The sequence below is a fragment of the Dipteris shenzhenensis genome, chromosome 30 (genome assembly GCF_047967505.1).
Source record: "Dipteris shenzhenensis isolate YYH24624 ecotype China chromosome 30, Dip_SZ_1.0, whole genome shotgun sequence".
Classification (NCBI taxonomy): Eukaryota; Viridiplantae; Streptophyta; class Polypodiopsida; order Gleicheniales; family Dipteridaceae; genus Dipteris; species Dipteris shenzhenensis.
Genome location: NC_141625.1, coordinates 38,096,955 through 38,120,631, shown reverse-complemented (window position 1 = coordinate 38,120,631; position 23,677 = coordinate 38,096,955). Strand labels below are relative to the sequence as shown.

The window sequence follows — 23,677 nt, the reverse complement described above, 5'->3', positions numbered from 1 at the left end:
ACCTATCAAGAACAAAAAAAAACCCCTACAATGTGCTATGGAAGAAGCTGGAGCATGCCAAGCACCTGCAAATAATGAACCTACCTATGCATTTCCAATGTGTTGATTGGAGTGGTAGAATCCCTACAATGTTACGGTTAGGGCCAATTGAAGAAAGGGAGAATTACATGAAGTCTAGATCTTTAAAATTACATCACAAAATGAGGTTACAAATTAAAGTCAATATGTAGAAATAACATCTCACTTTAAAATAGTATATATTCATATAAAATCATAGGAGTGTATATGTTCATGTATAAAAAAGCATGATTATCTCAATGAGTTACATAAAGCAAGCTTTCTACATAGCTCAATGCCTTGTTCATCATCATTGTGTTTATAGAGGATATTGCCAAGCATGTATTTGTTAAGAAATTTTTACAATTGTACTTTACTTGCTCTTACGAAAGTGACCAATGCACCCATAAATTTATGTCATACTTGCTTTACGTTCTCATTGACAAATTTCCATGAAACCTCTAATGATTCAAATCTAGTGTTGTATATGTTTATTGGAGTGATTTGTTGAATCTCCATAAAATCCAATGTCTCAATGATTCAATTGATTTTTAGAGTAAAATCCAATGTCTTAGTGATTTTTTTAAAACCTATGACGATACCTTCTAAGGTGCAATCAATTTTATTATTTGTGATTCGTGATTATACACTAGATAACTAGTAAAATGCACTACTAGCCAATGTAGAAATATCCATAGCATGATAAGGAATCAGAATCCCATGGATGATTTTTTCCTAATAGTTTCATTAAGAAGTGAAACTTTTATATTGGTGTCGAAAGTTTGTATGTCCTAATAAAAATAAAGGTTTGAAACATCATTCGCCAGGATTTGAAACTTTTATGCGAAAATTTTTAAAGTGTCGCCAAGATTTACAACTTTTTCTTCAAATTTCAAAAGAAAATATATAAAATTATAATATCTTTTATCAAGATTATGAAACTAAAAATTTTCGCTTGATAAACTTTCACTAAGATTTTATATTAAATATAAGAATAGCTTCAATAAAAACATCCTGTGACAGTGGATCTCATGGGGGATAGCCCATTGGTCCCTAGTTAGAGCAATGTGGGTAGATGGAAGATGCTTCTATTGTGCAGAGGGAGTTTTGGAGATGATCCCCCATTGCCTATGGGGATGCCTTGTGGCTCAAAGGATCTGGCTAGCGCCCTTCAAGATTGTGTCTTACAAGTAATGGATGCAGCAAGAATTCACATGGGGGATGATTGCATGGCTCACGATAGAGGGTATGCCTTCTCGATTGATCTAATTTCACTAGCATGTAGGGTTTTTCCATTTAGCAGGAAATTATCTTTACTTTGTGCATCATTTGGGAATGTGGTGCTCTAGGGTCAAGAGCTATTGCTGAAAGGGAACGGTTTTGCAAGTCTTGGCCTGTAGGAGCCTCATACACCCTTTCTATAGGAGATAGTTACTGGATGTGTCGACTAGCACATTGGTTATTAGCCCCTGCCTTGAAGGTTCCATAGGCAGTGGGCTAGGATCTTTAGAAATAGGTTGGCTCTCTCCAACCAATTTTTCGCTTTGTACTTACCATCCTTAACTCCTTTTGGAAGATGATTTGTATGGTGTTTTTTAGGGATTAATATAACTCTCCTTCTTGTGGGAAAAAAATTTGATAATGGATCTCTCTTACCATAGATCAGTAGTATGTCCTTTCATACTTGTAGCAAATCCATCATATGAAAGGATAGCTATACGCTTTCTTGAGAGGTATAGCATTTCCTGTCATGCAATGAACCAATGTTTTGGTTCAAACTCGTCTCCAAACCTTGATAGTATTAAAGCATAGTATAGCAAGTCAAGCCGATATAATAAACCCAACCGTATTAACTTTTCCAAAATTGCTAAATATAAAGTAGATTCAATAATTGAAGGATTGAATAAGAGTGTGAAACCTTCCAAGTTTCATTAGTCATCATCTTAACATGCCTATCATTCTCAAACCGTTGAACCTTAATGTTAAGAAAGCTCTTTATGGTACTCTAGCCTTTTAATCCACAGACTTGGTTCTTGAGCTCATCTTGCAACTTGCAATCCATATAAATATTTAGCCATAGTATTGATTAAGTAATATGTTCATAAAACAACTAAGGCAAGGAGGATGAATCTACTATTTATCTTTTTTATATATAGTTTTGGCATTGTTGAGCTTTTAACAAAACTAGGATATGCCAAAAAATTTGCTAGAGGAAACTCCCAAGTAGGTATAACAAAAAAAAAATCAAACTAGCCGAAGCGATGATCATGTGAATGAAGCCTACCTTCTTGCATTTTGAAAGAAGCATTTAGTGATTTTCTTCTTGCAAGAACTATAATAAAGCAAGTCTTTAAAATTAGCCATAGAACCTGTAATAGTAAACAATAGATATTTGCTTAATAGATATTCAATAACATCTAGATGCCAAGAAAAAGCACCAAAGAAAGCTATCACATACATAGAATCTAGAATGAGCGATATACTATGAGTTTACATGATGTCAATTTGTTTTACTAAATTGGTAAATTGTTTTAGGAGCAATTGAAGTCCATTTCTTCTATTGTCTTTAAAAATTTAATATTGGTTAACCACTGTTCCTTGTGTGTGAAAGTCCAAAAATTAGGTACATGATTCTCTAAATAAAAGCTAACCTTACAAAGTTATAAGACTATAACTTAAAGAGAAAATATCTAATGCAAATGTCCAAGGTCTTTTTATAGTATCATCATATACCTCACGAGCTAACTAACCCTTACTAAAAGGGTATCTCTTTCTATTTATATTCTATTCTTGTATACTAAAAGACATGACAGATACAAGCTGGTCACATGAGTTACAAAAGCATATCATGACCATCATATGCAGATAAATCCTTGTCTTTGAAAGATAAATATTTGCTGCAATCAAATAATACCCATGAGCCACACTAGGGATTTCGAACAATGTTTCTATGTAAGATGCAGAGATTGTTTTATGAATTTCCCTACTACAAGCTACACTTGTCAGCTATAAAAAAATGCATATGAGATATATAGGCGGTGCTGGCTTTGAAGGCTAATTGTTTCTAGCAAAGATAAAGGAGATTGAGGCATCAATCCAATTAATTACTATGTGGCCAAACATTTTAAAGGGAATGTAGAGACGAGACATTCAACTTTTATGAAATAATAGACCATGCAAGTAAATCATAGAATACTAGTTCACTCAATCAATATATCTATAAGTCCACCACATTGGGTTTTTATGCCATTTGTCAATGAAATACATGATACAAGTTTTTTCAAGAACCCCACAAAAAACTCATGCCCTGCAAGTTTGCCTTAGATGCGAAGCAAACTCTTTCAAATAAAATAGAAGAAGTTGTGGCTCTAGTACCAAAGCTTTGTTTTTCTTTTGCCTTGGCCTTTGAATTTTGCACAAACAGGTTGGATCCATAATGAGATGCATAGTGGAAATTCTCTATTGGACTATGCATTTGACAAGCGAGTATACATTGGCATCTTTGATTAGGGACGTGCAACACATGTGACAAAGTCAAAGGAGAACTTGCTACTTAAGCATTCTAGTGAGACAGATAAGCATGTCATTTTAAGGTATGCGTGTCGTGGATGATGTAGGTGAGATGAGGCCGCAACCACTACTTCAACTGTGTCTTTGGAACGAGCTAGTTTTTTAAATTCATACTCAACAAATGTGGAAAAAACCGATAAAGGTTGAAAGAAAAAACTAGCCTGTTCCGAAGACGGTCTGTGTGTCATTCATGCAACTAGGGAAAGAACTCTACTATGAGATGACAAAACGGTGCAGGTAAATATGATTTTACTAGGGCATTTCAATATGGTTGAGTCTAAAAGAAACATATGGCAAGGACTTGGCAATGTCATTAGGGGCAGTGAGCTGACTGTGTGGAATTCACTAAAAGAATCTTATGAATTAGTTGATATGTCGAAAGACACTTCATTCAATCAAATAGGCCAAAATCACAGGAAAGCTACAATGAGGCTAGAATAGACAGAGCCTACATATCAAGAGTACTATTAGATGAAGCTTTAACTTGCAAAAGTAGTGCCTTGTTGTCTCTCCCTTTCTCGAACCCCAAACCCATCTTGTTTATTCTAGATAAATGGGGTGGGGGAAGAGCTAAATCATGGTTTAAATCCAACCCTTGTTTCTTCCAGCTTCCTTATGTTCAAAACAAAGTATTTAGTATCTGGCATGACGGAGCATGCCTCCTATTCTACTAAGGAGTGCATATGAGTGAGGTCTCCTATTTCACTTGGGTTTCCTATTTTGGGAAATTGTGCAAATCCCATTTTTGATGCTATGTAGGTTAGGTGAGATTTTGAGTTACCTCTCCCTCTTATTTTTTGGCATTTGTTACTAATAGGTTCCTTAAGATGTATGTCCATTTATGAGGGAGATTGCATCCATTTCCTTTAGTGACAAATAGTGTGTCCTTCCCCCTTTGTGGACTCTATGTCTTGTGGGAAAGGATGTATGTGCATTTGTGAGGGAGATTGCATCCAATTCCTTAAGTCAATGATGAATTGTGTGTCCTCCTGCACGATTCCCCCTTCGTGGACTCTATTTCTTGTGGGAAAGGAGTGAGAGAAACCCTCGTGATCCATGGGGAGAGAGCTCTTGAGAAGAGGTGAAAGGTTTTGAGAAGGGCTCCCTCCTTGCTATTCGGTGGCACTCTTTTGGACCTTTTCAAAGACGAAAGCCAAAGTTTGTCAGCTCAACTCATTCGCTCCTTATTCCCCTTGTGACTTAAACTTCACTTATGACTTGAACTTTTTTTCAATTATCTAAGAATCCATATGGTTGTCTATATTCATAGGTAAAGCAATAACAACCCAGCGAAAATAGGCATTACCTGTCCACCCAAATGTAATTATGATGTTCTAACACCTAGTTTGTTTGGATGGTGGCAGGTAAGTGGACCGTGACCTCAAAACCTGGACCCCCTAAGGATTCGACATCTTTTTCAATATTGTGTTTGTAAAACTCAATATTATTAAAAATTCTTAATTTTGGTGGAAATTTTTGCAAACTCTAGTTGTTGCATTTTTCAACTTAGATGTCTCAAACATTTTTTCCTTATATGTTCCCCTTTTTTTTACCTTTCATCCAATTGATGGAATTAATTGTATGGCTCAATTATTGATGGGACTTTTTAACACACACACACATCCCCAGGATGCTTGTGATCTTGGAGTTATCGACATTTGGATAACCCATGCAAACATTATCGGCTTTGACCCCGTGTCACTGAAAGAAATACCTATCGACTTCTTATACCCTATAGGGAGATTAGGCATATTATATTAGACCCCTTAGATTATTTGTTGACCAACTATGTGGTCCCATGGTCATGGGGACCCTTTTATACTTCGAATTTTTCAAAGTATTGATAGTCCATGGAAACATGTGGTCATCTTAAAGTCCTTATGGAAGTATATGAGTTATTGGAGCACTCCTCCTATGTATTGTATACCATATATGGGCATACATACACTAGACCACCATGATATCCATGGTAGATAAATTCATGATGGCCCAAAAGTACGTATATAGTTGATATGAATTGAACACTGTCAGTGGTACCATTCACCTATTACTAGTACCATATATCTCCTTCATAAATGAATGAGATATTGAGTGATATAGTGGATATGGACACTCTATATCTCTTTTGACTATTGGAGATAGAGCCTGTACATATAAATGGACATGCATTATAATATCAAACAAGAGAAAGGTATAGTTAAGGCATGGCTGTATTCAAGAGGAAGCGGGAAAAATGGGAATCCAACGTGCAATTAAGGCATGGCCGCCCTCGAGTAGTACATTCTCTTGCCATTCTCCTACAAAGCTTGGCTATTCAATAGCCATATTTCCCCATGCTTCCACACAATGAATAGTCTAGAAGGTACACTGGAGACTTCCTCCATACATGCTCGAAGCCTGTTTTATTTTTCTTTGACCTCAAAGGTCTCTACCCTCCTCCTTCATGTGGCCCAACAGCAACACCTATGACTGTAGAACAACTACGAGTCCATGGAAGCCACAACGTGAATCCATGGAAGATACATCATTACAAGTCCACAGTTCAGAGCAATGACGATGCAAAAAAGCTCAAGGAGATTAGCCAGGTATGTTATTTGACCGTTTGTGCCCTCTTGCACTTAGTCTTGGGCCATGGTTCATCTCTATGTGAGGACCCAGCTCTACATCTACAACAAGATGTTCTCCATCCGACTCTGTGCACCCACAAGGAGGCTTCTCTTGATTTTCGGTAGAAAATGAGCCTGTAACTATGCAACGTCCTTACACAAGGGTGTCTTGAGTTCTCGCTTCTGGCTATTACCAACATACTTTAGGATTTTGTCCCGAAATTGCATCACGTCGATTGGATGGGAGATCGATGTTTTATCTGAACTACCCTGAACTATCCTAGATCTAAGAACTCTGGGAAGCCCACATAGGAGGCTCAGTCACGTTGTTTACTTCTCCTATACTCTTATGTGCTATTCTTTTGTTTACGTATTGTTCTTCTACCCGCCACTGGCTTGTGGCATTATTCTGAGCTCTCAAACAATGGATTTTTAGTCACTCTCACTCTCATTATGGTTCTTGAAACATTATGGACTCTCTTGATAAGCTTTGGAGATGATAAGCTTTGGTCGAATGATAAGTCTGGCTACTAGTGCATAGATATAATGCCTATGACCCGTGCTTGCCTAAGGGATCACCATGTGATCGTTTCATCGTGGCTCTGCATTTTAGAGCTCCATTTGGACTACGTGTTCGGCTCATGCTTCATTTTGGAGCTCCATTTTAGACTATGTTCGGCTCATGCTTCATTTGGAGCTCCACTACGATCATGTGTTGTGAGCAGGACTTTACTCACCCTTAGGATTACCAAAAGTGTTTCCTTCGCTGGTACACTATATGGCTTTGGTTTACTTTGATGCATTTTCCTAGAAGCTTGGTACACTATACTAGGGAGTTACCAGAGGTGTTTCCTTCGCTGGTACACTATATGTGATGCCCCAACTCACGATATGTAGACTTGGCACGCCCAAGATTGTAAAAAACTCGACTATTTTGGTGGACTAATAGTAGAAGATGACTAGTCATGTTTGCCACTGTAGCAAAGCATTCGACTTGGACTCAAAGAAGGAGTAGAAAAAGTTGGAGGAAAAGAACGTTGAGTAGTTGATCATCTTGGACTCCTTGAACTAGAGATCTATTCATGCATTAAACTCATGTACCCGGTTCTGTCCTTGGAAGAGAGATAGCACGAGATATAAGTAGATAAAACGATATGGGACGTTTGATTTGTAGGTGCTATGCTATCTCATTTCTATTATGGGTAATCAAAGCTATGGTTAGATTTGTTATGACTATTCTCACCTAGACTTGTCTCTATTACGGGTAATTAAAGCTATATTTTGCTCTTATTTTGCATGATTGGATGCTAACAGTTATAAATACGACTAGAGATCTTTTTTAGCAGGGAAGGATTTTTTTAAAAGTCTAGAGGTATCCTTGAGTGCTTCAAGGGACACTCCATGAGTATGATATGGAGGGAGCTCCTTAATCTATTAGAGATGGGGATATTTCCTTTACATGTGAAAATGCAACTGAGGCTAGTCCCTTCAGCATTTTCTTTAGCAACTAGGGAGAGTAATAGCTTATGATATAAGAGACTCATGTTATAGAAGTCAGAATTCATGTCAAGACCATATTATACTTTTGTTTGCTTTGGATACTTGGACTTAATGGTCAGGGAAGCCACTTCCCATTAGCGAACCACTTTACAACCTTCTATGGTGCCTTTGGGGAGGTACTTTACAGTACTGTAAACGAGCACACAAGTTAATTTGCAGGTTGTGGAGCTTAGGATGAAGTTTAAAGTTGTCCTTTACTTTGAATTTTACTAGGACATTACTCTATTATTCATGAAAAAAGAAAAAGAAAATGAGAGAATTTCCCAGAGAATAGTTGTAAAATTAAAGAAAATGAGTCCATGGGTAATATTTTACCATTAGGACGGTCTTGGCTTACACTTTACACTTTATACTTGGATAAATGGAAAAGGCCATCATATTTCATGATTATTTCTAGAACTTATTTGTCTAGCCTATTCCAAGTACATACCTTCTACATATGTCTATAAAATTTTTACTCTTTGTTCATGACTTATTTAGGTATGTCAATCTTCCCGTGCCTCCAGGGATTTGGAGTGTTATGGAAGAATGAAAAATGCCAAGATTCATTGATGTTGATCTAGATAGCTTTAGGACCATGGGATTTTATGTGATTCCATTGAACATTTTTCACCTTATGGGATTTCCATGGGGATTTTATCTATAGAGGTCAAGAATATAACATGATTTTATGTGTGAAATGATGAATAGGCTATTTTTTAGCATGGAGTTTGTTCTTCAATTTTGACATTCTCGAGGACCTTATCGCACTTTGATGTGTGCATAAATTTAATTGTGATATTGATAATTGAAAAATGCCAATAGGAGATCAAAGAAAGGTATAAGTATATTGATGTTATATTTGGATTTGTTGACCTTGGGAATTCCCTTGGACTTGGTTGCAACACCCAAATTTATGGTTTACTTAAGATTCCCATTTATTACTTGGATTACTATTGAATAGTAAAATGCAAGGATTTGATTATGCTAATCTAGATCGAGTGACATGGATAACAACTGTGTGCCGGCATTGAAGCGTGTAGTCCCACAATTCATAGTGTGCATGTTCTAAAGTGCTATGTTCGTGGATGGATGCAGGTGAGTCGGCATACGTCTCCATTAAATTTGCATTAGAAAATCCAAGGCATAAAGACACGGTGTTGGCAACTTCGAGGAACACTCTACAACGGATTTTCTCCAAGTACTGTTAAATAAGATTGAACTCTCTATTGGAGACTAATCATCAGTATCATTGTACTTTCTGCAATGTAATGATATAAATGTGAGTATAATATTTGACTCTCACTTTGACACATTGTTAAGAGGAATGGTATGATATGGATTATTCTCACTTATACGGTATTGAGAAGTTGGTTAGTAATGGACTACTCTCACTAGATGTTTAAAAAGGGCAATAGCAGATGTGTGCAATTGGTTTACTATGACATTGAATATTGGTCCAGTAGTATAGTAGGATATATGTTTGATAGGACACACACATCTTTTTTATTGAAATAAATAGGACTGAAACTTTCCAATGGTTCTACGCACGGGCTTCCATCATAGGTACTGCAAAGTAATCATCCATTCATCTCGACGATCGTTTGTGTGTAAGGCGGTGCTCACGAGTACTAGCAAGTGTCATCAGACAAATCTTCCTCTTCTTGTTGCAAATTCACTCGTTGCGCCTATCTTCGTCGCCAATGCTGAACCCGCACCATGAGCTAAACAACAAGCGATTACAAAGCCGTTGGAGAGGTCAGCAGCAGTAGCAGCGGGTCCCAATCTCGGACGATGGAGCTCTCTAGGCTGAGTGGAAACAAACGATGCCTTGCTAGCAGAAATGCCATTGCTCGCCTATGTCGGCTATGTGGGCAGAAATGCCACTTGGCCTATGCTAGCAGAAATGCCATTGCCGGCATGTGTCCATCGTCGGCGCGGTGAGTGAGAACACCCTCGTAGAGCCCAATGACTACTATGCGTGCAGAAATGCCACTGGGCCTATGCCAGCAGAAAGGCCATTGCCGGCATGTGCCCGCTATGGGGGCGCTGAGCGGGAACACCCTCTTAGTGCTGAGTGACTAGGTAAGGACACGCGGCGCATGTGCATCAACTTACCAAAGTTAGCAGGAGCATCCACCGTGGGAGTTGCTGAACGAAGCACAGGGGCTTTCAACCAAGCAAAAGAGAGCAGCGAGAAAGCTTGCAGAAGCTTGGCCTTATGTAGAAAAGAAGTGAAAAGGGTACTGAAGAGGCTGTAGCAAAGTTCACATAAGAATTCATCAATCACAACATAGCGCCTACAGTAGTTGTTCTCAGTGGAGACGACCAACTCAAGAGCGGCTTGTTTGCATTGGAGGCCAAGCAGCCACGTTGGGTACTGATTCAGGGGGGATGGTGTGTCACGAATATTGCAAACGTTGTCAACCGAAAATGTATGCAGGTGTCGACATCTTTACAGTTTTGTGAGCGGTAGCGTTTAGCTGGGTGGTGATTACATCTTAGGCACTGGTGTTGATCAGCTGTTGAGCAGTTGCGTTTGGCTGGGTGGTGATTACGTCTCAGGCATCCGTTAGTTCGTTTGGATTTTTTTGGAGGAGCTGCTGTATGGGCAAAGGCAGCTACAGGTTCTGTCAAGGAAGCGTAGCAGGATGATGGCAAGTGAGTCAGCCTACCTAAAGAGCTTAGAAAACATATCATGACCTATTAATAAGAAAGTTCTGCTAAAGGATGTACATAGACATTTCCACTTTTGTAGCAAAAAATCATTCTTTATTGCTAGATAGCTGATCCTTTGAATAGAAGATTTAGCGTTTAGCAAGTTGCATAATTCCAGCTTGCCCAATGACAAAAATAGAGAGCCTTTTTAGCCTATATTAGATTGATGTTTTGAAAAGAGGATCTTACAAGATATATGCTGTTAACTTCCCTTACCTTTTGATTTTGGGGGAGATTTCATACTTCAGAAACTATGTAGTGTGGCAGCTAATTTTGACCTAAATATAATGATAACAAATGTATTGGTTGACAGAAGGGCAGCGGGCCTTTTTCAGAAAGATGATCTCCCCTACCTACTTGGTAGATGCAGAAGAACCAAGATTCGGCACCATCCCTAAAGCTCCTTGCATTTTGCTAAAGAAAAGTGCTTGGAAGACAGTGGCTAGCATCACTACCCGAAACATTCGGGTTGCACGTTGGAGCTAGAGATGGGGGGGACAGCAGGTTCATCCGGCTACCACCCTTGTCAGCATCTTGCTTGATGTCATCTATACCTTGTGAGCAATTTTGAGCAAGGTATAGAGGGCTCGAACATTTTTGCAAGGCTCTACTTGCAAGTATTTCCTACATTTTTATTGATTGAGGAATCCGTTGGTTATAGTCCACCTCATTGGTTGTTGGTGCCTACTTCCAGGGTGCCAGGAAGTGACCTGGGAAGACCGTAGGATAACTAGCTTTCTCTTAGTGTCTAATGGATAGCTGACTCTTTGTATTTTTTTTCATGGTTCAATAGATGGTACTTTTCTCTAGGGGGTGGAAAAACCATATTTCAAGGTTTATTTCCTGGGACAATCACTCTTGAGATGCTCTTAGCACTTGTGTCTAATGCCTATAGATATATTCTATAACTTTGAGGTAATTTTTTTTTTCATGAAAAAGACTTCTATTAAGTATGAAAAATACCCGCGTGAGCAAGCTCAAAGCGGAAATACATCATGCTGTGCATGAGGAAACCCCCCTGAAATAGGGAACATAAAACTCAAAATGAGCTAGAAAGAAACCAAGGTTGAGGTTGCAAGTGCCAGCTCAACCTTGCTGTAGTCTCTAAGAAAAGGGGGAACCCCTCCATTCCCTAAGGAATATAACCCTCCTAGCTGAGGCTGCCCAGGAAGAACCCTGCATGCTCGCTCAACTAGCCATCAGTGTGTGAACGGTCTGGAAATATGAAACCTGTCTCCCCTAACCCCTCCTATGAGCACCTGGCTGTGGGCTGACCTGTACAAGGCTGAGACCCCTCTGATCCATGCATTTGAAAATCCAAATTGATGAAGGGCGCCCTCCAAGAAGTCCCAATCTACTGTCATAGGCTTTTTCAAAGTCCAGGAGTAGCTTTTGACTGTTCTGCATGGCCCACTCAAAAGCTTCCCAAAAGGAGAATATATGATAAAAAATGCTTCTGCCATGAACAAACCTTATCTGCGTATCATGAATAAGATAAGGAAGTAAGGGATGCAAGTGCAGGCAGATTGCTTTCGCCAGAATTTTGTAACAAGTGCCCAATAGAGTGATGGGTCTCCACTGCGATACTAAATTTCTGCCCCCCCCTTCTGGGATTAAATGTATGAGACCCTCCGTAAGTGAGCCAAGCATCTTACCGGAGTCCCAAACGCCCTGCAAGGTTGAGGTGATGTGATCCCCAATCATATCCCAAAAGGTCAAGAAAAAGGAGGGTGTAAGCCCATCTGAACGTGGGCATTTCCCCTTATGAAGGGCAAGAAGAGCAGTCCTGAATTCTAGGTGGGTAAAAGGTGCATCAAGAGAGAGTCTCATATCTGGACTCACCAACCTAGGGATACACTACCAAATAACTTGTTTGGCATCATCTACAGTCACACTACGAGGATCTGCTGAAAGAAGGGAGGAATAAAAATCTGTAGCTATGCGCATGATGGCATTTGGATTTGACTGCAAAACTCCGTCTGAGTCAATAAGCTGAGAGACACTCTCTCTACTATGTTTGGGGCCATGAGTAGAGAAGAATTGCTTATTGACTCTACCTCCCATCTGTATCCAGAAGGACTCTCGTACATGAAAGGCAAACTCTGTTCTTTGATCCAACAAAATCTGCTGATGAGCCCTTGCTGCAGCAAGTTCTCCTGAATCCAAGCATCAAGTGGCCTCTTCTGCTCTTCCCGCTAATTGCTGGCGAACACCAATCTCTCGCTTGAGAATCTCACGTCTCCTGGTACTAGCAACTAGATGATAAAAGTTGCTAATATCAGAGAGAGCTGCTGCCATATGTAAGGGCACTCCACCCTGTACATGAGAAACCCAGATCTGCAAAGCTACCTCTAAGAGGTCCTCCTCTGCACTAAGGGTATCAAGAATCCTAATGTTGGCAGAATGTCCTCTCAAATGCGGCTCAAAAACCATAAGAACCATCGGAAAGTGATCCGAAGTGGAAACCCTGGGAGCAATGCAAACTGATCCTCCTCTATCCAAGGCCCAATCATCAACATAAAATCGATCAATCCGTGCATGGATATGCATTTGCGGCCTCTTGTTCGACCAAGAAAATAGGAGTGGCTGTGATTGAGTGTGAAAAGTATCATCAAGCCAAACATCTCTGCCACTGAAACTGAAGAGAAAGGCATCCCACACTACCCTCTCTAAAGAATGGATGCCACCCTCTCTACCCCCTTTTTTATCTGAGGGTAACTCTACCATGTTGAAGTCCCGCCTATGACCCATGAATCTGCAATGGGGGCCTAGGAGAGCAACTCCTTCCACAACAATACATGATCCCCTTTGTTATTAGGGATGTAAAAGTTGAGGAGTCCAACCTTGCGATCCCCAATCAAAAGAAGAACCCACTGGGCTCTAGAGGCTAAGATCACATCATGTGCGACAACCGAGGGGAGAAAAGAATCCAAAACTGAAATACAAGTATCTCCCCTAGTATCAAAGGCAGGTGACCAAAAGGTGTGACTTGAAAGTAGCTTGCCTGACTTTGTACAATCATTGGCATTCAGTTTGTGCTTTTGTAAGAGTAAAACATCAATAGAACTGCCAATAACACCTGGATGAAGTTGATTCCGAATCAGTTGTCTACAGCGGCGATGAGGGACGCTACCAAGGCCCTGTATGTTCTAGCTAACAATCATCATCGGCGGGAGGATGTAGAATGGAACATCTTACTCGACCTAGTGGCGGAAACAAACCCCTCAACAGGGGAAGACCTCCCGCTCAAAGAGCGAGGGAAGGAACCAAGTGGCAGAAAATCAACAGGAGAAAACACTCTGCCACATGAAGAAGAAGACGCCCTGTCAATAGGAATCCCAATCACTGCCTCACCAAAAGTAGAGGGCACAAAGTCGTCCTCATGGAAATCTACCAGGGATGAAAAGGAGTTCCTGTGAATCAGGCCCGACACAGGGGTGCGGAGGACAGAGGGAAGTGGATCCAAGAGGGGAGCTGAAGACTGCTCCTGAGAACCCTGTGTCTGAAAAGCTGTGTGAGGGAAGGGAGAGGGGATACCACTGGGACAGGGAAGAGGGGCAACCTCTGGGTTCGGGCGAGAGGCTGCAACCGGGGCTGCAAATATAGCTGAAGCGTCCGGGACTGCGTGAGGTGCAACACTGGGAACAATCAGAACGGGAGACTCCAAAGCTCCTAAGGAGGTGGAGTGGAGGACAGCGGTCTCCTGAACTGTTGGGGGTGGAGGCTGTGTACGAACCGGGACCCAACGAAGTGCTGCAGGTGCTGCTGGGGGACGTGAGGCAAGAGGCGGCGGTACCGAAGGGGAACTCTGTGGAGGAGGAGCTCTCTGTCGTGGAGCAGTACCACCACCTGCCTAGGTCGGGGAGTCGGCGTAGGAGCTGTCCCACCCCCCCGTCGAGGGCGAAGGGGAGCTTGTATCAGAAGGCTTTTTGGGCCTTTTCTTCTTCCTGGGGCAATCCCTGGCGAAATGCCCAAGGGTCTTGCAGATCCTGCATTGGTCCAGTCTGCCTGCAACCTCCTGTCGAAAGAAAGATCCATCCGGGCACTAGAGCAAGATATGATCATTTGAAATGTTAGGGTCCTTCGTAAGGATCCTAACTCTAGGGACCTTGTCAGACTTGGTTACCTTTGCAGCTGTCAAGGGCAATCCAGGGAGGGGGGGGATCTCAAGGACCATACCGAAGTGCACCCCAATTACATGAAGAAGGCAATGGAAGACCTGGGGGAGCCCGGGAAACTTGATGAAGAGCGAAAACCCCTCCTTATCCTCCTCCATAGGGTCAAAGCCTAGAGAGAAGGCACCAAAGAAAATCTTCCTGTGTCCCAGGTATAGAAAACGAGTTGGAGCATGGCGCTCGCAGCCTCTGGAGAGTCAAAAACAACATGGAAAAAACCTTGTCTCAAAAGGCGAACATCTTTAAATTGAGGGGTGATGTCTGGGAGAAGCGTTGCAAGCATGAGTCTCTAGCTTGTGACCTAGAAGTGTGAGACCCATAGATGCGTGCGATCAAAGTGGTTGAGCATTCAAGCTCTATGGAGAAGGATTGGCTGAGGGAGGATCCATCGCCAATGGAGGTGAGAGGGCCGACTCGAACAGAAGAAAGCTGTCCGTTCCAGAAAAGCTGCGGGAAGTAGAAAGGCGAAGAGGGGCAGGAAGAGGAGAGAGGAGGAGAAGGGGTCAGAGGAGGAAGCAGGTAGAGAGGAGGGAGGCAAGAAAAGGGGGGAGAAGCAGGTTGAAGGGGCGGGAGAGAGGGTAGGAAGAGGGGAACGGGGAGGAATCTCCGGGGGTTTATGGCATTATTACAGCGGGTTGCCGCCACCAGAAAGGGCAAGGAGCCTAGCGGAAAGGAGAGGCAAGAAAGGCCGGGGGGAGGGCGGGCTGAGAGGCAGGGAAGGGCGGGAGAAGGGGTGGGGGGTGGAGGCAGGCTGAGGGCGGGGGAGGAGGGGGGAGAGGAAGAAAGGCGGGGGGGAGGCGGGCTGAGGGCACGGGAAGAGGGGGGCTGGAGGGCAGGGGGAGGGGGGCAGGTAGGCGGGCTGAGGGAGGGAGGGGGTAGGTGGAGAGGGAGGGGAAGGGATTGGCTGAGGAAGAGGGAGAGGGAGAGGGCTGAGGCAGAGAGAGGTTGAGGGAGCAGCCTGGAGCGGAGAGGAGCAGCAGCCGCTTTTTCCAGTTGAGAAGGGGGCCTTTTTGTTTTGAGGTAATTTGAGGTATAGCTGCTTATGCTTGGGCACTGATGACGACATAAGTGTTGCTTTGCTTGCTAAGTATGTCTTCCTTTTGTTTTTCATAAAAGTTTTTGTTTACCTCTTTTTTCTTCTCTTTCATATTCTCTTTTATTTTCTCTTTTATTTTCTGTGTAGATTTTCGATCTTTAGAACAACAAAAAATCTAAATTTGTATGATTGGACTTATTCTAGTCTGACAAAGGTATATAAAATTTAGACACCCCCTATTCCATCAAATATCCACTTAAAAATGGGTCTAATGTATGTATATACTTAGCTTCCTCTATATAAGATAACCCACTCATATACATACTTAACGCAGGCCTATTAAAATGTCCCTATGTAAACAATGTAAATATATATCTATAGAATTAACTCTCCCTTCAAGGTAGCTGATATCATGAATTTCTAAAGAGTGAGGACCCCAGGGTTTATCCAGTTTATGTTTGCTAATTGGCATATTAAATGCTGAAGCTTTATATTGTGCATGTTTCCTTTAACAAAACAAAAGCATATGTATGCATATAACTAGAATGTATATACAATAATGAAATGGTATGCAATGTTTAGCAGGCTTTATGAATCCATCACAATTTCAGCTCGCAAACTCATTGTTGGTGTTCTTGTCCATTCCTGCTCATTGTTGGTGTTCTTGTCCATTCCTGCTCATTGTGTTTGTGGTTAATGCACAGGATTTGGGAGTTAAAAAACCTCGCCATGAAGCTCATCACATCCCTTGGTTATCTGGCTGTTTGCAAGTCTTGCTTATCACATTTTAAGGTTTGGAATTTTATCTTTCATCAGTTTAGGATTCCTCATTATGTCACAGATGCTCTTGTTATGTTAGTTTGCATCTGCGTGTGTGCGTGCGTGTGTGTGTGTGTGTGTGTGTGTGATGGAGCTTCTAATACAAAAGAAGAGAGGTACTGCAGAAATATGAACAGAATGAGCCAAACTGAGTGAAAACTTGCAAAAATGTCACCATAAATCTCGAATGCTCATGTTGGAAGGACTGCCTTGAGGGGACAAGCTTTCTAGCAGCCTCCTGGAGAGGATAAGATACATCAAACTAAGAGTATAGGGGCTGTTTCTGAGTTTGGAGGCTTAGAACAACTTTTCTACTTCAAGTTAAAGCAAAAAGATGACCTTCTTCAGTTGATAGCGGGCTGGATACTCTTCCAGCTGGGCTGAGATTGCATAGGCAGCTTAGCAATGTATAGGAGAGTGTGTCACAGGGCTGAGAGAGGATAGTTTGACCTGAGATCGAGAAAGGGGAGTCCTGGAGCTGATGGTGAGGTTGTCAGCCAGACAAAATAGCCACAATCTAGCTGTTTATATAGAGGAAGGGCTGACTGAGCTCTCCTGCACAGACGCCCCTTCTAGGGAAAATATGTAGGTCACATCCCTGGAGACAGCTTATGCATGTTTGGCTGTTGGATAGTGCAAAGCTGCATGGTAAGGATGAGGGAGAGATGGTAAGGATGAGGGAGAGATGCCAAGTCTATGGAAGAGCTTGAAGGACTGACATGTGAGGATGACTCATTCTCTAGGTGTCTGTCTCCCTCTCACAGCTCGAGACAGCTCGACAGACGCAGATACGAGATTTTTTCGCAGCCCACCAAAGAGCCATCACTGTACCAGGCTTCGGTTTTGTCCCAGCACCTGGATAGATTGATTGATATGATATGATTATGATCATGTTTATGATTATGATTCTGTTAGCATAGATTAGTGCTCAGCAAGGGTCCTAGCGTACCCTTTGCTTCAGCCCACTGAGGCTTGTATGAGTTCACTTTTCTGTGCGCTTTGTCCCGTAGGCCCGCGAGGTCTCCGTGGACATTGATATATCTTTCTTTCTTTCTCTCTTTCTCTCTCTCTCTCGCTCGCTCGCTCGCTCTTAGGACTCTGAAAAGAAATAAAAAGTAATATATATATATATAGAGACACACACACACACACAGATATAGATGCACACAGATATAGATATCCCTATACCTATACTTACAACATCTATTCTATCAACATCTTGCTAGCACTTCATTCTGGACTTCATGGATCTTTAGTATAAATTGTAACCCAATGGGAATAGAAACTCAAGCATAAACATTGACATTGTGGCCTTGTTTTTGTTTTAGTAAGAGCACACAAAAAGACATTGACATTGTGGCCTTGTTTTTGTTTTAATTCAAAAGTCGTCGTGAGATTCACATTCTTGCTATGTCTTTTGTGCAATCAAACTTGCTCTCTCTCTCTATCTCTATATATATATATATATAAATATATTATGTAAATTATTATATTTATATTTATATATAGTATATTATATTCTCTCTCTCTCTCTCTCTCTCTCTCTCTCTCTCTCTCTCTCCGTGTGTCAGAAGTGCATTTAATCCCGTCTTCCGTGCATCGATGGGCAATCTTGCATGTGTGGCATGATGTTGCCTCGTGGCTCGACGACGCCATGACACATGGTGTCCCTCGAGCTTTTGGGCTTGAGTCGTGTGCATTTGTGGCGAATCTCCTCTCTCCGTGCAGACCTGCGGCAATTAGCTCTGCATTTGTTCCACCAGACCTTAGCATTTACTCCGTTGCTCCTCTCAGAGTTGATCTGTGACTCAGCATGCTTGGATTTTGGCCCATCCAACGACTGGAGGGAGCCGTGGACTATCTGTTGCGCACGTATTGAGGCTAGTCGTGGAGAAGAGGCCATGTGTCATGATTTCTTCAGCCCACGCGTATGGCAATTCACTGTAGCTGCCACATGTCGCGATGCCCCCAGCCTTTCTACCCACGTGCCCTTATGTTCACCACGTGTGTTTTTTCTTCTCCCTCTAGCCCGAACTTGCCTCCTCCTCGCCGAATCTCCCTCCTCTCTTCCCAAGGCTCCAAATGGCTGCCATGTTGGCAGGTTTGGTGAAAATCACAACATGGCAGCCTCTTGTGCCCCTCACCCTCCTTTGTATATAGCACAGTTACGCTGAAACGCGTTTCAGAGCCCAGCCAGGCCTGAAACGCCGTTTCAGAGAATCCCCGTTTCTTGAAACGCGTTTCAGGGTCTGAAACGGCTGGCTGAAACGTTTCAGCCAGTCTGAAACGCGTTTCAGAGCCCTGAAACGTGCCGTTTCAGACAACACAGGCTACTAGGTCTCCAAAATCACATTTTTTGTCTTTTTGCTTTTGATTTTGGTCTCCAGGCTCCTTCCACTCCTTCAGCCTCATACTCTCTCCATCCTCAAGGTTTTCCAGCCCTCCTTCAGCCCCATTCACTCCTTTCCTCTCCTTTCTCTCCTGCAGCCTGCTTCAGCCCTCCATCATCATCTACTCCCTTCCCTTGCTGACGTGGCGTTTCCCCGTTTCAGCCCTCCCAGAAATCCCGAAACGTTTCCGTTTCCGTTTCCGTTCCTTGTTTCCCCGTTTCCGTTTCCCCTAACTATGGTATATAGTAAGATTGGTACAATTTTGGTAAAGATCCAAGGCCTCCATATCGCAGGGTTGTACTGACCGAATATAGTGGTTTTGAGAAATTGAACTTTGGAATAGATTTGAGTCTCATGATGCCTTTTCCAACTAGTTTCATGGTTAGAAGTCCATCTTTCAGCTACTTTGATCTGTTGGAAAGATCACCTCTGCATCTGTAAACCCCCAAATAAGGAGAGCATGGGGTAGGGATGCCTAGGGCAAGGTATGCCCAGAGAAGAGAGAGAGAAGGGGCTGCCAAATGGGCAGCATGTAATCCCACTTCGTAAAAGACAACAAAGACACTCTCTTTTTCTCTCCCTCTCTCCCTCTCTCAACAGATACACTAGGGCCCAGGACAAAACGTCGGGCTGGACCCCCCTGAGAGAAAGCTGTTACAAAAGTTCAGCGTAGAGCTGCTTGCTACAAAAATCCAACATGAATCCATATTTCAAGAGCTTCAAGCTCATTTCAAATTGGCCACATGCCACTTGTCTAAAATCTAGACTAAGTCCTATTACGCCACTAAGGGCAACTCTGGAGTCTTCGAAGCACTTGGTCACGCGAACCACCTCCTAGATAATTGTTAGGCTCCCGTAGCGCTTAGGAAAATTACTCTTCCTAGTACCTGCAACAATTAATTAAAGCGCACCACCATGGCACCCATTAATTGTTAGCGCTTTGCATGCAAATAACACACTGTGGACTAATTCTAGTCATAGTGGGCATCCCCACTGAACACATGTGCACACATAACAAATATAAAAATATATATTTATTCTCTGGTTAATGAAGTCAACGCTCTTGATCATAATTAAAGGGGCTTTGACCAAGGGTCGAGGCACCTTAATTATAGTCAAGTCTCTCCAACCGAAGTTGGCACAACTCTCCAACCGAAGTTGGCACATCTTGGTTAACCGCAGTTAACCCTCTTGGCGCATGCCAAGTCTCGTTGACCGAAGTCAACACTCTCACTGTAGTCAGCTCTGTGGTTCTCTGGTTAACCACAGTTAACCCGCTTGGTAATAAACCAAGTCTCCCCGACCACAGTAAGGCTTACTTGACCAGAGTCAAGTATATTTGACCGTAGTCAATTCTTTGACCATTAAAAGAACTCTTTGACCATAATTAACACATATGAAAACTCTTTAATTATGATCAGATAAATGGTCAACTGTACTTTGACTTAGGATATTTACATTGTGGTGACATCCCCTCGGCTTCTATTCAGTTGACCTCAACTAAAAAGCTTCCTTGTAAACATCGAAAAGCTGTGGATGATCGGACAACATGTCTTCATCCATCCACTTGGCATCCAATGCTGTATAATTCTTGAATTTTACAAGATACTTGTACTTTCTGACACGTAAGGCATTCAGTAACAAATTGATGTATCGCATCCCTGGCCAAGAGAAATACCTCTCTAGTGCTTGAGTTGCTGCTGTAATTCCTCTATGTCCAGCATAGGGAGGTGCATGGCATTCCTCCAAAATCTTTTTCCTCATCTCTTGAGTGATGCATAGGCAATCATCTTTCATAAGATACCCATCTTTCAGGGAATAGTGACTGGTGGACTGCCCCTCTTGCATTTGCTGTAAAATCTCACCAAAATCTGCATCATTAGCATATTGCTCCCTCATATCTTCCAGGTCTTGATGATAAGCAATAGTTACATTGTTGACCTGGGGTCTTCGGGACAAGGCATCTGCCACTCTATTCCGAACTCCTAGAGTATGGACAATCTGAAAATGGTACATTGACAGCATGTTTGCCCATTTCATATGCTTCTCGGAAAGTTTTGTCTGAGTCAAAAAGTATCTTAGACTTTGGTGATCTGTTTTAACTGTAAAATCTGCACCCAAAAGATAATGCTTCCATGTATGGATGGCATGGATTACAGCCAATAACTCTTTCTCATAGATTCCCAGATATCTCTCTGCATCTCGGAGTCTCCTGCACTCATAGGCCACTACATGACGATTCTGATGCAATGCAGCCCCAACACATTCCCCACAAGCATCACAATCCACATCAAATGGTTGATATCAACAAATCTGGAACTATTAAGATTGGCTCTGTAGTCAGCTTCTCTTTGAGTGTGGTAAAGGTTGTCTTTTGAAAATTTCCCCATCTGAAAGCTGCATTTTTCTTAGTAAGATCGTGGAGTGGAGTGGCTATATCCGCAAAATGCCTGATAAATCTTCTGTAGTAAGAACACAGACCTAGGAAACTTCGAACTTCATGCACAGTTTTCAGCTCTGGCCATTCCTGAATGGCACAGATCTTTGCTGGATCCATCCGTATCCCATCTTTGGATATTATATGCCCCAAGTAATGGATTTCTTCCAGGAAGAATTCACTTTTCTTGCTGTTTGCATAGAGTTGATGATTTCTCAGCTCTTGAAACACTATAGAAAGATGTTCCTTGTGCTCTTCTTCGGACTTAGAAAAGACAATTATGTCATCGAAGGTACCGGTGAATTGTCTGTAAGGTCGGAAGATACGATCCATCATCCTATTGAAAGTAGCTGGGGCATTTGTCAATCCGAAAAGCATCACCAGATATTCATACAATCCAAAAGTAGTGTGGAACGCTGTCTTGTGCACATCCTGAGGCTGTATCCTCACTTGGTGATAGCCACTCTTTAAGTCTATCTTGCTGAAAATTGAAGCTCCATTTAACTGATCCAGCACATCATCAATGCGTGGAATAGGGAATCTATTCTTGATGGTCATTTTGTTCAGTGCGCAGTAATCGACGCACATACGGAATGAGCCATCTTTCTTCTATACTAGCAGTACAGGGGAACAAAAAGGAGAAAAACTGGGCTGAATCAGCCCGTTGGACAACAAGTCCTGCACCTGAGTCATAATCTCTTCTCGCTGAGTTGCACTAACTCGGTATGGGGGCCTATTGGGTGGCTCGCTGCCAGGAATGAGTTCTATGCCATGATCCTCAGATCTCTCAAGGGGTAGCTCCCCTGGCAAAGTGTCAGAAAAGCAATCTTCAAAATTTTCAAGAAACTGAAATTTATTCTGATCTGCCTCGCTTATTTCAGCATGATTTGCCTCACTTATTTCAGCATGTATTTCCACATCTCTCTCTTATACAAAAATCATGTAAGCTGAAACTGCAGACTTTATTTCTTTTCCAACAGAACAATTTGATACAATGGGAATAGTTTCCCCTCTATTCCTAGCAACCACACGATATACTTTGCCCCTATGTATTAACTCCAGCACTCTTTCAAGAAGAGTCAACTTTACTGCCTTGCGATGAAACCAAGGCATACCCAAGACTACATCATGATGTTTCAGTGGAGAAATGGAGAAGTCTTCATGATCCACATAACTCTGTTTATGAAGACGGAGCTTCCCTATCAAGGGAGTGATTGGCACAGGGTTCCTACAGAACATCTGATCCGCATCCAAAGCCCTGCCCAACTCCTCCGTCTTTATTCCCAGCCTCAGTAGCCCGTAGATCAAATAAAATCAGCGCTTGCTGGTCTCTGACTTTGCCCCATGATAGCAGCAATTCTCATTCTTGTGGGTTTGAAACATGACCCAGTATGTCACAGCCAGTGTATGTTGGATAGCTAAAACAGCCAACTATGTAGCCCCCAAGAAATGGAAGGACTTCAAGAAAGCTTTCTATAAACAGTTTATTCCCAAACAGTTTCAAGATCATGTCCTTCTGGGTTGGGAGAGCATTCATATGGAAGCACAAGTTACAGTTGAGTCTTCTAACTAGAAATTTTGCGACGCATACTTGCAGGTTTCGCCTTTCAAGTATATTTCTGACAAGACTCAACTCAGGAAGTACAGGGCAGGACTCACTCCAAAGATACAGGCCCAAGTGAACACCAAAGATATTAAAGAAATATCAGATCTCATGTATTCAACCAATGTGGCTAGTCTCATGTACATGCACGATCCTACTGGTGTGCCTTCACTACAGGCAGGGTTATCGAGGGATAAAAAGCCAGTGACCCCCAAGTTTGAAACAAGAGAGTTTCCCAAGGCTCAAAAGAGGGGATTTCAGCCTCAAAAGCCGAGGGGAAACCAGGTGCAAAAGCCCTATAAGGGAAGAGCACAGTTTACCCTTGAATAGATTGAAACTTTCAGGAAAGAGGGTAAATGCTTCAGGTGCGGCAAAGAGGGGCATGTGGCTGCCCAGTGCCGGTTTATGCCCCCCAGTCTTCTCGTGATAGAGCTTTGATCTGGGCTGCCATGCATACTTATCCACGGCGACAACATGCCTTCATTTGTGGTGACTTTAATAATGCCCCTCAATCGGGTGACAACACCTTAAGCCACCCTCATATGTTGGCTTCTGAAACACAGGCATGGTCTGATTTTTTGCTTCAGCTGCGCCTGGTTGATCTCTGGAAGGAATTACAGCCCATGCTTCCGAGTTATACCTTTCAGCATAATGCTCAATCTTCTTATCGGGCATGCTTGGACAGATGGTATCAGATTGATCCACAGCATTGTGATGCCTTTACTTG

At 42.3% G+C, this 23,677-nt stretch overlaps 1 protein-coding gene across 5 annotated transcripts in view; it reads left to right on the top strand.

The window, feature by feature from the left end:
- The first annotated feature begins 9,946 nt into the window (after window positions 1-9,946).
- The window catches only part of LOC147882077 (putative GTP-binding protein OBGM, mitochondrial), a 65,963-nt gene continuing 52,232 nt past the window's right edge, over window positions 9,947-23,677 (top strand). For 2 of the 5 annotated variants that reach the window (XM_087401713.1, XM_087401709.1), the window contains exons 1-2: window positions 9,947-10,433; window positions 16,406-16,493. In XM_087401713.1, the coding sequence (XP_087257839.1) occupies window positions 16,431-16,493 (63 nt within the window). In that variant the 5' untranslated portion in view covers window positions 9,947-10,433; window positions 16,406-16,430. The remainder of the gene's footprint in view (window positions 10,434-16,405; window positions 16,494-23,677) is intronic. The other 3 variants (XM_087401712.1, XM_087401710.1, XM_087401711.1) reach the window with 3 other exon arrangements.